At 45.6% G+C, this 18,088-nt stretch overlaps 2 protein-coding genes across 2 annotated transcripts in view; both read right to left on the bottom strand.

Moving 5' to 3' along the window:
- Window positions 1-9,308, bottom strand: part of LOC142004235 (disintegrin and metalloproteinase domain-containing protein 18-like) — a 30,468-nt gene extending 21,160 nt beyond the window's left edge. Inside the window, exons 1-7 of the mRNA XM_074981744.1 lie at window positions 9,219-9,308; window positions 8,691-8,758; window positions 6,651-6,712; window positions 5,978-6,056; window positions 3,777-3,853; window positions 3,468-3,646; window positions 1,494-1,558 (exon numbers count right to left, since the gene is read on the bottom strand). Coding sequence (XP_074837845.1) covers window positions 1,494-1,558; window positions 3,468-3,646; window positions 3,777-3,853; window positions 5,978-6,056; window positions 6,651-6,712; window positions 8,691-8,758; window positions 9,219-9,267 — 579 coding nt within the window. The 5' untranslated portion in view covers window positions 9,268-9,308. The remainder of the gene's footprint in view (window positions 1-1,493; window positions 1,559-3,467; window positions 3,647-3,776; window positions 3,854-5,977; window positions 6,057-6,650; window positions 6,713-8,690; window positions 8,759-9,218) is intronic.
- Window positions 9,309-9,425: 117 nt separating this feature from the next.
- LOC142004131 (disintegrin and metalloproteinase domain-containing protein 32-like) overlaps window positions 9,426-18,088 on the bottom strand; it is a 48,880-nt gene continuing 40,217 nt past the window's right edge. Inside the window, exon 21 of the mRNA XM_074981566.1 lies at window positions 9,426-9,638. Coding sequence (XP_074837667.1) covers window positions 9,584-9,638 — 55 coding nt within the window. The 3' untranslated portion in view covers window positions 9,426-9,583. The remainder of the gene's footprint in view (window positions 9,639-18,088) is intronic.

The raw sequence follows: 18,088 nt of genomic DNA, 5'->3' as shown, positions 1-18,088 counted from the left end.
TAAGGATGGAGTTAGGACTATTTTCTGTTTGTTTGATAAGCTCTGGTAGGCAAAACAGATAGATCTCCTTGAAAAGATTGAGTGTGGCAGTTCATGCTTAGAAGTGGGGCAAAGCCATGGCCCTAGTGACCTGGTGGTGCCCTTTACTCTCTTTAGCTAGGGTGGCATGTTTTCCTGATTTTTTTTTATTTGGGTATACATAGAGTTTGAGCCTCTGTTATGGTGTTTCATCCTTGCAGGGAGAAAAACACCAAAGAAACCCACCATAGTAGCATTTAACTTCTAAAAGAGGAACTACACAATAGCCCTCTAAAGCACAGAGGGCAATAGTAAATGTTTGCTGCTGGGGTTAAAAGTACCGTGGTGGGGCAAATGATATACACACCCAGCTATGAGCCAGGCAAGGGTTAATGAACACCTATGGTGCAATCCAATTCGGATTAGCTAACCACTGTGCCTATGTGGCTTGTCAGGCCTGGAGACAAGTCCTTAAAAGAGAGTAACTGTGCAGCTGCAATGGCACTCAGAAGCAAGAAGGTCCTGTCTCTGGATTCCAGACTAGAGCCCGTATCACTAACTGACTTGCAAATGCTGCCTCCTTAAGCCCTCTAAGAAAGGAGACAGGTTAGGCTAATCTTAATTTGTAGAAAGCCCCTCTCTGCCCCCCCCAGGCTTAAGCCCTGACCTTTACTTGCTCTGAGGACTGGGAACTGAAACTGCTTCCCTCCTCCTTGCACAAGGAAGTGGGGTAGGTAAGTGTTTGTGTGTTATTTGGGTTGCTTCATATCCCCTGAAACGAGGTGGACACACTAAAGGCAGACTGTACCCCAGAACCAGATCACTGGCCTGGAGCTGCCTAGAAACTAGGAAGGAGTTAAGTAAGCTGCATGCTCTTCCTGCAAGGGGGCAACTTTGCAACATTAACTTTAGACCGGGGTAAGCGACCCCCAGCACGTGTACCAAGAGTGGCACATGAGCCTCTCTTCAACAGCACGCAAGCTCAGCCTTACCCCTCCAACCCTAGGCAGCTGGGAGCTTGCTCACAGCCATGCTGCCTGTGGATTAATGGAAGACCAGCTAATGCTACTAACCATAATCTAAATGGTAAAGCTCTGAATCTTAATGTATTTATTAATGAAACTGTTGTAAATAGGACTATTAGTGACTTTGAAAAGTATCATCGACACTTGGACTGTAAATAGGGGACAAAAAGTCAAATGTCAGCACTCTGCCTTGGAAATGTTACTGACCTCTGCTTTAGACAGTCATAAATGTGCACTAGTCTTTGAATCTGCCACAGGATTAATCAAAATAGTAAAGCCATCATTGAGGGTATAAGAGAAGCCACATCTACATTTTATAAAGCGTATATGTTGCTGTTACCATATACTGTAAAGACAGAGAGGAAGTTTCTAGAGCTGGAAATGGATGTTGCAATAAAAACTAAGAGAAAACTATAGGAAAAGATAAATGGAGGATTAGTTCAGACTTACCAAAGCCTTGTCCAAAATCACGTACATTTCTAGATACCTGGAGTGTCTGATGAAACTCTGTTTTAATTTAAGGCAAAAGTACATTGAGGATTATTTCTACCTTATACTTTTTGTGACTGTTATTCGCAGTGTGAAGAACGTACAGGGAACAGAGATCACAAAACAAGATACAGAATGCCCAAGCCTAATTAGTACAAGTCAGAAACAACTAAATTAATCTCTGGAAAACCCCTGGACTTTGGAGAAGTCACAAATTAAGGAATCTGTAAGATTCTAAAATCATCAGCAGAGCTGACATTCACCTTGATTTTGAAAGAGGATAATGGGGGGGAAGGTTGAAGTGATCTCATAGCTGAGAATCCCTTTGATAATGACATTTTTTCTCCTGTATTAGCAAAGCCTCTGAACCAAAGCTGTGGAAGCAACATATGCATCTGGTTCACACCAGCCAAAAATCCATCATATTCTATAAAAGTGAAAAATCTGACACTCTGGTGCAAATTTGTTCAAAGAGTACTTAATCTTGTCTCCCCTGACCAATGGAAAAAATATGGTGAGGTCAAGGTCGTAAGCACTAGACGTGTGTGGGATCCATCCATCCCATTTGATTCAAGTCAATACTTGAAATGTGGCCACAATTCACTCCCTGGTGGGATAGTTAAGCATCCTATGCACACTACACTGTCAAGTCACTGGCACCAGCACCATTTAATTTCTCACCTTATTTCCCAATTTGGGTTAGCACAAAGTCTGATGGGACAGCTCTTTTTTTCTCTGATGGCCTTGATGAAACCCTTCTCCTAACCAAGTTGTGTAGGATGGAGCCCTGTGCTGATACAAAATTGGCATCTCCATCTGCAAAAATGATCCATAGTTATCCATGTCTGCACTGTAGTGGACACTCATGGATATAAAGCAGACATCTGTGGAATCCATGGATATGCAGGGCTTTAGTGTAGAGGCACTGGTGTTGAGAAATGAAAGGAATGATAGAAATCCAAAAATATCAAAGGAGACTGTCAACCTATGGATGAGCACTTGGACTTCCAATTTACATAGAGAAGCACAACTTTCAGGTGCCCAGAGCTATGTCAGCTGCTAAATATTAGAGAGAGGATCCATGGAGGAAACTTAGGAGTGTAACCCTCAACCCAGTATGTCAGTGCTCAGCTAAGCTTCTCTGTTGTTATTGGGCTGTGTGACTACAGCCCTCCCCATCAAAAGGGAATATCCACTTTAGTAGCACATGTATCTGACGAAGCAGGTCTTTGCCCACAACAGCTTATGCACCAATTAATCTGTTAGTCTATAAAGTGCCACAGGACTTCTTGTTGTTTTTGACGATACAGACTAACACAGCTACCCCTCTGTTACCCTTTGGCAGTAGTAGTAGTAATACATCTACGGGCAATAGTAACAGAGAGGTAGCCATGTTAGTCTATGTACTATCAAAATGAAAAAGCAGTCCAATAGCACTTTAAAGACTGACAAAATAATTTATTAGGTGGTGAGCTTTCGTGGGATAAACCCATTTCTTCTTCTTCTTCTGGTCTGGCTATGTTCTGAAGAAGTGGGTCTATCCCACGAAAGCTCACCTAATAAATTATTTTGTTAGTCTTTAAAGTGTTACTGGACTGTTTTTTTATCTATGGGCAAGGTGGTAACATAGGACCATGATCTCTCAAACCAGTTCAGGGCACTGGATCACATTCCCACAAGCATCCATGAATAACATCTTCCCATCTGCATTCTTTTCTAATACAGTAATGGCTTCTATTTGCCATATAGAAACCCCGTGGTTACATCCACAGACCAGGAAAAGTAATGTGTGTTACCACAATAAACCAGACAGAAGAGGTAAAATGTTGTTCTTACCAGAGCTGAGTAATAATTTTGTAGTAATTTTAAAGCAAATCAGACACTAATATATTAAACGTTTTTTTCAGGAAAGCAAAGGAAACTAACCAACACTCACTTTTATTCCTGTATCCAGCTTTCGTGTCATCCCTTCACTCCATATAACAGAATCATTTTCTACAAAAAGCAGACTCTCTATGTTTTCATTCCATATTTGATAAACTAGATGCTGAAATCCAGGTGTCGAGTCCAAAGGTTCAATTCCATAGGTGACATTCTTTAACTGCAGTATCCCTCTGAAAAAGCCAAAATTACGTGAAGCTATTCCATGGTTTGAATGACCAGAATCAGTCAGAAAGGTAACAGCTATTGTAAATGCAAAAAACCTATTTAACATCTGTATTTAAGTAAAGGTGATACCATTACCTAAGTCCAGAACAGGTGCTGAGCATCACAGCTGAATTTGGAAAACCTGCAATATATCCTTTGTAGAAACAATCACGCTAGAAAAAAATAATAAAAGAAAAATGGCTTACTTATCAGTAAAAGTTCACCATCCAAGAGCTGGCAATCATTTCAGGACTGAAATGCTGAGGCAGTGCACACCTATAATTACTTAGGTTGTGTTGTCAGCCTAATTGGAAAGGACATGCTCCCAATAAAAAGATTCAAGGGATAAGCAGAGAAGGGGACCACAATCTGTGCATGTGGAAAGATATGAGTGGATTAGAAAACTCCAAGGATCAACTTTTCACTGTAAATCTCTGAGGGCCAAATTAACCTTTTGTGAGCCCCAGTGCTTGGACTGTGGTTCACCTCCTACTTGGCCCATGCCCTACCCTGACGCCCACTCCTGCTCAGTCTCTGTTCCCAGGTCACCACACACTACTCACAAAGAGAGGAGATAGGCAAGGGAAGGAGGCAGAGAGGAGCAAGCATTGAGTGGGGCCTCAGGGGAGGAGGCTTAGGCTACAGGGTTTTGCTGACAAAATGGCCGTTTTGTCGACAGAGCATTCAGATTCCCAAGGATGTTCCGTTGATAGTAAGTCAATGGAATGCAGCACTTCAGTCAGCAGCTGACCCGCTTGCCGTGAGGACTAAGGCCTCTGTTGCCAGAGATCCGTGGACAAAAAGCTGGTCTGGACGTTCCAGGGGCCCTTCTGACGACAGACAGGGCTTCTGGGACATCAGGCAGCCCTGTTTGCTGTGCTTACAGTTGGCCATTTTGCTAGTAGAGCAGCCCGGCAGTCCGGCCGCTCTCGGTCAACAGAGCGGATCGCTCTTTCGATCCATCCTGCAGTCTGGCCATGATCTGCTGACAGGTTTTGTCATAAGATATCTTCTGATAAAAACTGCTTCCGACAAATTCCTCTAGTCTAGACAAAGCCTGGGGGCGGGGGGTAGAGCCCAGGGGTGGAGCACTGACAGAGTGTGTGGCAGGGGCACCAAGGCTGCTTCTCAGTGTGGGTTGGCACCAGTGTTCCCTGTGGGCTGTGCGCTTGGATGGCTGCTCAGGATAGACTCAAATGCTGCCTAGCTAGGTTTTGTTTCTACTGGTGACACATATGGACATAAGCCTTGGTGCACGTAAAAAATTATTCTATACGTGGATAGAAAAAATCCCCACACGGATGGAAAAGATTAGAAGGATCATTGATTGGTGACATGGTGCTACTGAAAACCCTCCACAAATTCCCTCCACTGAACTGCACTCTTTGGAGACTGCTGTTTATCTCAGATTCTTCTATGGCCTCCATTACCATGGTATTGGAGCACCTCCACATGCTTAACTGCATGCAGGCTCACCAATTGGGGGGCGGGGGCAAATGGGGCAGTTGCACAATGCCCTGGCATTTCAAAGGGGCCCAGAGCTCCAGCTACCACTGCTGCTACTGTTACTGCATCAACAGAGGTGGCTGGAGCTCCCGGTCTCTCTGAAGTGCCATGGCAGTGCTGCTCCAGCACTCTGCACAGATGTGAGGGAAGTGGAGGGGGCCTCAGTGTCACGGTCGGGGTGGCACTAAGGGCTAACTGCCCTAAGTCCCATGCCCTCTGCCATTAGCTCTGCACCTTCCAGGAATGTGGAGCGAGGCTCCACCCCCACCTTGCTCCAGGGTCTGTCTTTATGTCACTCATGTGGAATAAGCAGATGTCCCCATTTTATAGGGACTGTCCCAGTATTTGGGGTTTTATCTTACATTGTTGTCTATTATTCCAGACAGGCATCTCGATTTTTCACACTTGCTACCTGGTTACCCTGTGCTCCTGTGAGGCAAGGAAGTTATTCTCTTCCTTTTACAGATAGAGAACTGAAGCAGAGAGACAAAGGCCAGGTGTAGACCTGGGGAGAAAATCGATGTAAGATATGCAACGTCAGCTATATGAATTGCGTAGCTGGAGTCGATGTACCTTACATTGATTTCCTGTGCCATTCTCCAGACTTCTTCTTTCACTGAAGAAATATATGCCAGGATTCACAATAAATAAGAAAAGTCTAAGATACAATCCAACAGGAAAGTCATTTAAATACTTAAAAATATATGTAAAATCCCGAGAGATTATTTCTAATAGCGATAGATTCTATTTTGAAAAAGCTAAGCTTACAAGATACAGTTAATAAATCTTACTTTAATATAAGGGAAATCAGAATGAACAGACCCTTCTTGGCTGTAGGTATACACCCTGAAAGTATTGGGTAAAAATATTCTATTAAAGAAAAAAGAAAAGATAAAAGTTTGAATTCCAAAATAGGTAGTACACGATCCTGAACATTTAAAGAGCATTCACACATATTTCAACATGATGCAATTACTTTTCTCTCCAGACATCATTTTTCTATCCTTGTTTCTTGAACAAGAATTTAATAATGTTTTATGTTTTATTTCCAACTAGAAAATTCTTGCGCGAGATTAGATATGCTAACAGTAATGATTAGTGTTCAAGGTTCACAGCTACAAGCTCTTCTGAGGATTCCAGGTTCTTTTGCTGTTTGCCAGTTTCTCAATCATCTGTTTCAAGTCTTGAAACACAAGAATATAAGAATCTGTGAGAGTACTATCTTAGTACTTAGATTCACCATTTATCAATACATAATGCTGTACTAAGTATAACAGACTAAAGCAGTAAGATTGAGTAGCATAAGTGTGCACTTTTACCGACAAAAAATAATAGTCAGAGATTGTAAAACAAGGGGTAGGTAAAACAAGTCATCCAACACCTAACAGGATTTATTAGAAACATTTATTATAATAAATCACACAGAACCTAGCCAAAGGGTGAGGAACAAAGTCAATCACTTACTGTTGCTTCAGGTGAAGGATATATGATCTCTCTTCTATTGCAATGACATAGGATACCTGATCCTAAAGCATTCACGATACAGAAAAAATGATTTACTGACACAAAATTTTAAGTAGCTCAGTAATTCTGCATCCACTAAATGGGAACATAAATGTAAAGTGTTCACTAAAGAAATACACTGCACTCAAGAGAATGAACAAATTGAGAGTAAAATATGCCAAATCAAGGCAGCACCTTCTTGACTTCTACCAAAACAAAAGCTCTAAGCCATTCAGAATGACTCATTCTTTAATTATTTAAACTGAATCACAGGTGCCTTTTAAAAATTCCTTGTCTATAAACAACTACAGCTAAAGAGGAGGAGAATATGTAAAAATTAAAAACAATATAACCATTCAGAATATGCAGTTACAATCAATAAACTAAGTGAAATACTGTTCTTTTTGACACTGTGGATGAAGTCACCTCTCTGTGTTCACTTTATAATTTACAGGAATATTTTGTGTGGCAATATAATTTCTCTACAAAGTGACACATTATGATGAGTTATTTTCATGGGAGCCACGTAATTATACTGATTTTGCAAATGAGAACAAATCCACCAGGGTTCATAATATCATGTTGTACTGCTATTGTAAAACATTTAAAATGAAATACAATCATCAATAGGCAGTATCATACTTCAAAACACAAACATCATGTGCAGATTATATACATAGGAATTGCCAGAATGCATTAGACCAGTTGCAGTCTATTATTATCCTCTCTCCAGCAATAACCTGTACCAGGTATGTCAAAGGCATGTGTAGGAAGTATAGGGGACCTTATGGAATAATCTTTTAGTAAATTAAATGCATTCCTAACCCCTTTTGTTAGTGTTTGTGTTTTAATGGCAATAAGGAGGGTTTATATCCCTTATAAAAACTGTTATCCAATAAAACTTTTATTTCCTTTTAGCAGTCACAAATATGTTCCCTTTTATTTCTACTTGAATACGTCAGTGTTCTTGCTCTTATTTTATACATATCATCATAATAGCTCCACTTCTTCATTCTCTTCCTCAGTTGAACTCTCCTATTCTCTCATCATAGATAATTTTTCCCAGGTGTCCAATTGTTTTTTTTTTTTTTGCCCACCTCTAGATCTCTTCTATTTCTGTAACATTTTTCAGAGCCAAGCTATCTAGAATTGAATTCTATGTTGTAGGTGAGAATCTGCCATCAATTTGTGTGATTGGATAATATTTTCAGTATTATTTCTATCCCAATATTTGTATACATTTTATTTACTTTTTTGACTGCCGTTGCACTCTGGGCAAATGATTTCAGTGGGGTTTTCAAAATGAACAATGGGGATCTTTCCTTGTGAGAGTGCATTAATTGAAAACACTGCAACACATACAAATAGTTTTAACCATTCCTTCAGTGAGCATTACTTTGCATTTGACAAAACTGGAACTTCAAATACATTTCAAGAGCATAACACTATGAATCTTAAACTTTTAAAAAATAACGTACAAGAAATGTAAAGGTTTAAATGCTCGAGCACTATGTCACATGAAGATCAGTGCGTGCAGATGATTTATTGTACAAACTGAACCTCTCTAATCTGGAACTCTCTTGTCTGGCAACATCCCTAATCCAGCATGATTTTAGTTCGCTAGATGTGCGTGGCCAAGTTTCCCCTGGCCCTATAAAGTTTGTTTCCAGCCACCAGTCCTGGCTCTCTGTGTTCCGTGATGTTATTTAGCTGTAATTTGTCCCTAACTGTGTTCGAAGAGCCCAGTGAAAATGTTGGTAATGCTGCTCGACAATAACAACCTCCCCTGGTCTGGTAAATTCTCCCATCTGGCAGTGGTGAGGTCCCAAGGGTGCCTGATTAGAAAGGTTCAATCTGTACAATATTTTATGGTGGTACAAATAGACATTAAAAAAGCTACGATTTTGTGTGTGGAAGAATTTCCAGTTGTATATTCAGCAAAGCAAAATAATAATATTCTAATTCATGCTCATTGAATTTCTTAATTATACTCAGTAGTACCAGCTTTCCATTTTGATTTGATGGCGCTGACCAGGGAACCATGATCTGCAGAAATGATCTTTGAGAACCTGAAGGAAAAAATCTTCTCTAACTATATTTATTAATACATTGGAGGGGGCTCTCTTGTGGGGATAGCAGTGACAAGAATGAGTCTGTCCTTGGCAGGTAGGGACATGAGGGGAGGGGTCTTTCCCCATGGTGCTGAGCAATGAGAAGGTCTCTCTTTTGGGACAGTGACAGTGGAGGTATCTCCTTGAAAAGGGGGTCAGATTAAAAAGGGTCTCCCATGAGGGAGAGCAGCGGCCTATGGGTCTCAGCTGCAGCAGTGCCATGGAGGGGGTCTCTCCTGTGCGGCGGGGCGAGGGGAATGAGCTGAGACCTGGCATCTCTCCCTGGCAGAGGAAACAGTGACATGGGGCAGGGGGTTTCTCCCAGGCAAGGGCTCGCGCTCTCATTGGCTTTTCAGCGACGTGGGGAGGAGTGAGCGCTCCCGAGCAGGTGAACCAGTGGCACGGGGGTGGGTCTCACCCAGCGCGGGGAGGAGGCGAGCGAGGAGCAGCGCCAGGACGGGTCCCATGGCGCGGGGAGGCAGCGCCGGTTGCAGCCGGGAACGGTCGGGCGGGCGGGCGGGCAGCGCGTGGGAAAGAGCGTCACCCGCCCGGGGAGCGCACACCGCGTCAGTGCCGGAATGCCAAGCGCTGTACGTAGCGCATCGCCTCCATTGTGTCAGCCAACCTCTCCCAGCGTCCCCCCCGCCGCGCACGCACTGCCTTATTTGGGGAATCTTTTATTCGCCAGGAACAGAACAGAACAGTTTTCAAAACACATCGCTGCAGCTCTGTGTTCTTCTTCGCCGCGAGCCAGGACCTCTGTCTTCTCTCCCCAGCCTCCACTTAGTCCTCAGGGCTCTCCTGGCTGGTGCTGTCCCCTGGCACAACAGATGGATCACTGCATACAGCAACAAGAAAGAGTATCCAGCCTCAACAGGAGAGGTATGTTTGCTATATTTATGCATTCCCTTAATGTGCACAGTTCAGCAACAGGAGCAAAAACAGCTTTGCACCCCTTTAATACGCTGCACATCACATTCATAGTTTTCACCAATGATGTAAGAAATCAAGTTTTGGAAACACATGCTTTCACTTTTAATCAGTTTGACCGAGGAAAAGGAGTGTATCATGTACAAAGTCAGTTTATACAGGGGTCCCACAATATTCAGCAGTTGTTGCTTAACTTGGTCAATGTCTGTAATCATAGGACAGGAACACACAACATTTTGAAGAAACTTTAACACCTGCTTTCTCAGTCATTTATTGAATGCTGCCAAACACAATAAGACCCAACCATGAATGGGGCCTTAGAGTATTTGTATAATGCATACAAATCTACAAGCTATTTTAGAATACAGCAAGGTCGTGACATTTGTGAGCAGCTGCTTTGAGAGGGGAGCCTCCACCCAGGGTAAAATGATATTCACAAAGTTCTCAATACCAAACCCTAGCAAATGTTGTGACCCTATATAGTCTGGTAAGATCTTCCTCATTTCATGTCTTCAAGCAAGTCAAGGGTTTGGTTGTCCCAGGACAAGGGAATGTGTCTGACCACAGCGAGGCAAAGGCCCAGAGGTTGGGACAGCTAGCTGTTTTATCTGCGATGTCCAATCACCATGTGACAAACTGGTAAGAGGGACACCTGCATAATGGAAAGTTAAGGGATCCCAAAACTGGGAGCTCAGTTCTCCCATCTCACATAAATTATCTTCTAATATTTGGAAGTATCAGTCAATCACATGTAATTTTAATTTTCTCCTCTTATAAGGATCTCCTGTGTGGGGCGTTAGTTTCTCAATATCCAAGTAAGGCTGCTGAATTCCTTATGAAGGGGCATCAAGTGAGTGATCCACTCTTGGTGAAGGACAGCACTGTCGGTGGAACGCAAAAGGTAACGTACCTATTTGCAAGGTAAATGTTTTCCATATAAACATACACTTTTTAAAGATCAGCTGATTTACTTCTCACAAACATTTAGGGGTGAAAGAATCTCTCCCTTTCTCTGTGAGGGAGGGAAAGATTCAGACAGTAGGGGAGTGAGAAGGTAGGAGAGTGAGAGAATAGAAGAGTAAGAGAAAGGAGGACAGGTTGAGAGTGAGAAAGCAGGAGAGTCAGAGATAGAAAGAGACAGACAGTAGAAGAGGAAGAAAAACAAAGCAGCAGAGAGAGAAAGAGAGACACAGAAAGAGAAGGAGAGTTAGAGAGAGAAAGCAGGAGACTGAGATAGAAGAAGAGAAAGTAGGAAAGAAAGAGACAGTAGGAGAGTGAGTGAGAGAGAAAGTAGGAGAGTTAGAATGAGTAAGAGACAGACAGAGAAAGAAGGAGAGGGAGAAAGTAGAAGAGTTAGAATGAGAAAGAGACAGAGAGAAAGAAAAAGTAGGAGAGTTAGAATGAGAAAGACAGAGAGAGAGAGAGCGAGAAAGTTAAAGAAAGAGACAGACAGGAGGAGAGAGGGAGAATGTTGCAGCGTTAGAGTGAGGGAGAGTGAGAAAGTAGGAAAGTGAGAGAAAGACAGTAGGGGAGAGAGGAAGTAGGAGAGGGAGAGAAAGTTGCAGAGTTAGAGTGAGAAAGAGACAGACAGTAGGAGAGAAAGGAAGTAGGAGAGTGAGAGTGAAAGAGAGACTAGGAGAGGGAGTGAGTGAGAGAGAGAGTAAAAGTAGGAGAGGGAGAGAAAGTTGCAGAGTCTGAGTGACAAAGAGACAGACAGTAGGAGACACAAAGAAAGTACAAGAGAGAAAGAGTCGGAGGAAGAGAGAGAAAGAAAGAGGGAGAGTGAGAGAAAGCAGGAGAGAGAGAGAGAGAGAGAGAAAGTAGGAGAGTAAGTGAGAGAGAGAGAGAGTGTGTGTAGGGGAGAGAAAGAGTAGGAGAGACAGAGACAAAGTAGAAGAGTAAGTGAGAGAAAGAGAGAAAGAAAGTAGGAGGGGGAGAGAGAGAGAGAAAGTAGGAGAGTAAGTGCAAGAGAGAGAGAGAAAGTAGGGGAGAGAGAGGGAGAAAGACAAAGTAGGAGAGAGTGAGTGAAAGTAGGAGAGAGAGAGAGAGAGGAAGTAGGGGAGAGAAAGAGTAGCAGGGTGAGAGTGAAAGTAGGAGAGTGAGAGAGAGAGACAAAGTAGGAGAGAGAGAGAGAAAGTGAAAGTAGGAGAGTAAGTGAGAGAGAGAGAGACAAAGTAGGAGAGAGAGAAAGTAGGAGAGTAAGGGAGAGAGAGAGTAGGACAGAGACAAAGTAGGAGAGTGAGAGAAAGTCAGAGAGCCAGAGAGAGAAAAAGTAGGGGAGAGAGACAAAGTGAAAGTAGGAGAGTAAGTGTGAGAGAGAGAGAGAGAGAAAGTAGGAGAGAGAGGGAGAGAGAGAGACAAAGTAGGAGAGTAGGGGGGAGAGAGAGAGAGAAAGAGTAGGGGAGAGAGAGAGAGAAAGTAGGGGAGGCGGGAGAGAGTGAAAGTAGGAGAGAGAGAAAGTAGGAGAGGGAGAGAGAGAAAGTAGGAGAGTAAGAGAGAGAGAGAGAAAGTAGGGGAGAGAAAGAGAAAATAAGAGAGTAAGTGAGAGAGAGACAGAAATTAGGGGGGAGAGAGAGAGAGAGTGAAAGTAGGAGAGAGAGAGTAGGCGAGAGAGAGAAAGTAGGAGAGTAAGTAGGAGAGAGAGAAAAAGTCAGAGAGAGAGAGAGAGAAAGTAGGGGACAGAGAGAGAAAGTAGGAGAGTAAGTCTCTCTCTCTCTCTTACTCTCCTACTTTGTCTCTCTCTCCCGCCCTACTTCCTCTCTCTCACTCTCCTACTACTGTCTCTCTCCTACCTTCTCTTTCTCTCTCCCCTCCTACTTCCTCTCTCTCTCTCATTTACTCTCCTACTTTCTCTCTCTCTCTTGCTCTCTCTCTCCTCCTTTCTCTCTCTCCCACTTACTCTCCTACTTTCTCTCTCTCTCTCTCTCTCTCTCTCACTTACTCTCCTCCTTTGTCTCTCTCTCTCTCTCTCTCACTTACTCTCCGACTTCCTCTCTCGTCCTACTTTCTCTCTCTCCCCCCCACTTCCTCTCTCCTACTTTGTCCCTCTCTCACTTACTCTCCTACTTTCTCTCTCTCTCTCTCACTTACTCTCCTCCTTTGTCTCTCTCTCTCCTACTTTCTCTCTCTCTCACTTACTCTCCTACTTTCTCTCTCTCCCCCCCACTTCCTCTCTCCTACTTTCTCTCTCTCTCACTTACTCTCCTACTTTCTCCCTCTCTCCTACTTTCTGTCTCCCCTTTCTCTCTCTCCCTCTCTCCTCGTTTGTCTCTCTCTCCCCTACTTTCTCTCTCTACCTCTCACTTACTCTCCTACTTTCTCTCCCTCCCCTACTTTGTCTCTCTCTTCCTCTCTCCTCCTTTGTCTCTCTCTACTTTCTCTCTCTCTCTCTCTTACTCTCCTACTTCCTCTCTGTCCTACTTTCTCTCTCTCCCACTTTCTCTCCCCCCTCCTACTTCCTCTCTCTCTCTCTCTCCTACTTTATATCTCTCCCCAACTTTTTCTCTCTCTCCCCCCTCCTACTTCCTCTCTCTCCTACTTTGTCTCTCTCACTTACTCTCCTACTTTCTCTCTCTCTCACTCTCTCTCCTACTTCCTCTCTCTCTCCTACTTTGTCTCTCTCTCTCACTTACTCTCCTACTTTCTCTCTCTCTCCCCCCTTGCTCTCTCTCACTCTCCTACATTCTCGCTCTCTCTCCTGCTTTCTCTCTCTCTCCCCTACTTTCTCTCTCACTTACTCTCCTACTTTCTCTCTCTTCCAGGGGCTTCATCAACTCATCTAGATATTTGGCTGGTTCTACACCAGGCTACACAGAAACACTCGCAAAGTCAGTACAGTCTAAAAGTTTGTCCAGACTATGACTTGTTTCTCCTGCTCCGTGTGCCTTAGGCTGATGCAGAAGTACAGTGTTTCACTCCCAGTCCTTTCCCTTCCCCTTGGCTGCCTCACTGGCAGCATCAAGGTTAGCTGAGTGGCTTGAGTTCTTCCTTGTGTCCTGGTTGTCTGGGGTTCTAATTCCCTCTCTTCCTTTAAAGAGGAGGGATTTGCTGCTGGGTCGCTTCTCTCTCAACTGAGCACCCCAAGTGCTGGGTGGGAGGTAGTTAGATGCAGACACTCCTTCTGTCTTAGATGAGCCACTTTCAGCAAGTATGAAGTGAGAACTGGGCTGCCCCCTGCCGGCAACTCCCGCTCTAGTGGTGTGGCTCTGGTCTGCCCCAAAGAGCCTGTGCAAAGCTAGTTCGAATCTCCTTTCTGCTTGGTGAGTGCCCAGGGGTAGTTTGTTCTCTTAGTGCTCAAGGCCTCCACTTTCACTATATATTACCTGGAGCAGAGAAAGCCCTCAGGTCCCTCTGTGGAGTGGAGGGTTAGGGTACTTACTAAGGATCTCAGTGCTCCTGGTTCAACTCCCTGCTCTGCCTGATGGGTGGCCCTGAGGTGCGAAGGCAAAACCAAAGCCCATGTAGCTGATGGGATGGCCAGTTGCAAGCCCTCTTGCTGCTTTTTCTTGAAGAAGTTTTGCTGCTGAGCAGTAAAACCCCCTCTCTCTAGTCCACCATGATTGGGATACAAGCCCAGGCTGCAGGGCAGTCCCCTGCTCTTTCTCTCCCCCGCTCCTACTTTGTCTCTCTCTCTCTCTCTCCCCTATTTTCTCTCCTACTTTCTCTCTCCCCTCCTTTCTTTCTCTCTCTCTGCCCCCAGCTACTTCCTCTCTCTCTCCCCTACTTTCTCTTCCAGGGGCTTCATCAACTCATCTAGATATTTGGCTGGTTCTACACCAGGCTACACAAAAACACTCGCAAAGTCAGTACAGGCTAAAAGGTCGTCCAGACTATGACTTGTTTCTCCTGCTCTGTGTGCCTTAGGCTGATGCAGAAGTACAGTGTTTCACTCCCAGTCCTTTCCCTTCCCATTGGCTGCCTCACTTGTAGCATCAAGGTTAGCTGAGTGGTTGGAGTCTGTCCTTGTCTCGTGGTTGTCAGTGGTTCTACTCCTCTCTTTTCCTTTAAAGAGGAGGGATTTGCTGCTGGGTCACCTCTCTCTCAACTGAGCACCCCAAGTGCTGGGTGGGAGGTAGTTAGATGCAGACACTCCTTCTGTCTTAGATGAGCCACTTTCAGCAAGTATGAAGTGAGAACTGGGCTGCCCCCTGCCGGCAACTCCTGCTCTAGTGGTGTGGCTCTGGTCTGCCCCAAAGAGCCTATGCAAAGCTAGTTCGAATCTCCTTTCGGCTTGGTGAGCGCCTATGGGTGCTTTGTTCTCTTAGCGCTCAAGGGCTCCACTTTCACTATATATTACCTGGAGCAGAGAGCACCTTCAGCTCCCTCTGTGGAGTGGAGGGTTAGGGTACTCACTAAGGATCTGAGTGCCCTGGGTTCAACTCCCTGCTCTGCCTGACAGGTGGCCCTGAGCTGTGAAGGCAAAACCAAAGCCCCTGTAGCTGATGAGATGGCCAGTTGCAAGCCCTCTTACTTCTTTTTCTTGAAGAAGTTTTGCTGCTGAGCAGTAAAACCCCCTCTCTCTAGTCCACCGTGATTGGGATACAAGCCCAGGCTGCAGCTCACCCCAGGGCACTCCCCTGCTCTTTTGAGGGGTGTGAACTGGGGCAGCCACCTCCTGGGAGAGAGTCTGGGGAGCGATCCCTGTCCAAATCCCCTCCCTTTCCCAAGAAGACAACGGCCTCTGGGGAAAGAGAGGGGGTTCAGACAAGGATGGCTCCCCGCAAAGGACAGTCGCCTAGGAGGCAGGGGATCCCAATGCAAGCCCCTGTGCTGAACAAGCAGCTGGGGGGCTTGAACCAGGATCTCCCACAACCCAGGCAAGTATCCAAACCACTGGACTAGAGAGTGGGGCTAGTAAAAGGCTGAGACCAAGGCGTATTTCACACAAGCACACCATCTTCCACAGGAAAAAGGCACCAGCAGCTCAGTGGCCATTACGAAAAGAAGCCACACAGATAGGAAAGAAGCTTCAAAGCAGCATCTCCCCTGCAGCAGGGACAGCCTGCCAACTGGCCAAACGCACAGCATGCAGCGGAGGCCTGCCCCAAATCTCAGGTTAATTAAAGTGAAATGTCTTGCGCAAGCAAGAACAGTAGCACCCGTCCCCCAAAACACACACACACACACACACTTCTCCACAAAGAGCAGGGACTATGGACCAGGTGCCCTTTGATACCACCTGCTCTGCACTGAAGCATAGAACTTAATTGCCATCCACAGAGGGACCTGCGTGAGCACAAGGCCCAACTACCATTTTAACCCTTCCCAAAATGTGAGAACCAAGGTCCTCCAGGGACGTGAATAGGCAGCGGGTTTACAGCCAAGAGAGAGGAACTTTTCCCACCCAGGGCACCATCTGTGGAGCTTCTTGCTGCGGGACGTGGTGAGGCCGAATGGGGTTTATGAAGAGGTCAATGAGCTAATGAACAGCGTTTCCCAACCAGGGGTACGTGCACCCTAAAGGGTACACTGAGGTCTTCCAGGGGCTTCATCACCTCAGCTAGATATTTGGCTGGTTCTACACCAGGCTACACAAAAACACTCGCAAAGTCAGTACAGGCTAAAAGGTCGTCCAGACTATGACTTGTTTCTCCTGCTCCGTGTGCCTTAGGCTGATGCAGAAGTACAGTGTTTCACTCCCAGTCCTTTCCCTTCCCATTGGCTGCCTCACTTGTAGCATCAAGGTTAGCTGAGTGGTTTGAGTCTGTCCTTGTCTCCTTGTGGTCAGTGGTTCTAATCCTCTCTCTCTTTTCCTTTAAAGGGGAGGGATTTGCTGCTGGGTCGCTTCTCTCTCAACTGAGCACCCCAAGTGCTGGGTGGGAGGTAGTTAGATGCAGAGACTCCTTCTGTCTTAGATGAGCCACTTTCAGCAAGTATGAAGTGAGAACTGGGCTGCCCCCTGCCGGCAACTTCTGCTCTAGTGGTGTGGCTCTGGTCTGCGCCAAAGAGCCTGTGCAAAGCTGGTTCAAATCTCCTTTCTGCTTGATGAGCGCCTATGGGTGCTTTGTTCTCTTAGCGCTCAAGGGCTCCACTTTCACTATATATTACCTGGAGCAGAGAACGCCTTCAGCTCCCTCTGTGGAGTGCAGGGTTAGGGTACTCACTAAGGATCTGAGTGCCCTGGGTTCAACTCCCTGCTCTGCCTGACAGGTGGCCCTGAGCTGTGAAGACAAAACCAAAGCCCATGTAGCTGATGAGATGGCCAGTTGCAAGCCCTCTTACTTCTTTTTCTTGAAGAAGTTTTGCTGCTGAGCAGTAAAACCCCCTCTCTCTAGTCCACCGTGATTGGGATACAAGCCCAGGCTGCAGCTCACCCCAGGGCACTCCCCTGCTCTTTTGAGGGGTGTGAACTGGGGCAGCCACCGCCTGGGAGAGAGTCTGGGGAGCGATCCCTGTCCAAATCCCCTCAATTTCCCAAGAAGACAACAGCCTCTGGGGAAAGAGAGGGGGTTCAGACAAGGATGGCTCCCCCCAAAGGACAGTCGCCTAGGAGGCGGGGGATCCCAATGCAAGCCCCTGTGCTGAACAAGCAGCTGGGGGGCTTGAACCAGGATCTCCCACAACCCAGGCAAGTATCCAAACCACTGGACTAGAGAGTGGGGCTAGTAAAAGGCTGAGACCAAGGCATATTTCACACAAGCACACCATCTTCCACAGGAAAATGGCACCAGCAGCTCAGTGGCCATTACGAAAAGAAGCCACACAGATAGGAAGGAAGCTTCAAAGCAGCATCTCCCCCGCAGCAGGGACAGCCTGCCAACTGGCCAAACGCACAGCATGCAGCGGAGGCCTGCCCCATATCTCAGGTTAATTAAAGTGAAATGTCTTGCACAAGCAAGAACAGTGGCACCCGTCCCCCAAAACACACACACACACACTTCTCCACAAAGAGCAGGGACTACGGACCAGGTGGCCTTTGATACCACCTGCTCTGCACTGAAGCATAGAACTTAATTGCCATCTACAGAGGGACCTGCGTGAGCACAAGGCCCAACTACCATTTTAACCCTTCCCAAAATGTGAGAACCAAGGTCCTCCAGGGACGTGAATAGGCAGTGGGTTTACAGCCAAGAGAGAGGAACTTTTCCCACCCAGGGCACCATCTGTGGAGCTTCTTGCTGAGGGACGTGGTGAGGACAAATGCCGAATGGGGTTTATGAAGAGTTCAATGAGCTAATGAACAGCGTTTCCCAACCAGGGGTACGTGCACCCTAAAGGGCACACCGAGGTCTTCCAGGGGCTTCATCATCTCATCTAGATATTTGGCTGGTTCTACACCAGGCTACACAAAAACACTCGCAAAGTCAGTACAGGCTATAAGATCATCCAGACTATGACTTGTTTCTCCTGCTCCATGTG

This window comes from Carettochelys insculpta, chromosome 31 (assembly GCF_033958435.1).
Source record: "Carettochelys insculpta isolate YL-2023 chromosome 31, ASM3395843v1, whole genome shotgun sequence".
NCBI classification, from domain to species: domain Eukaryota; kingdom Metazoa; phylum Chordata; order Testudines; family Carettochelyidae; genus Carettochelys; species Carettochelys insculpta.
The sequence above is the reverse complement of the archived record's forward strand: the minus strand, read 5'-3'. Positions and strand labels throughout refer to the sequence as shown.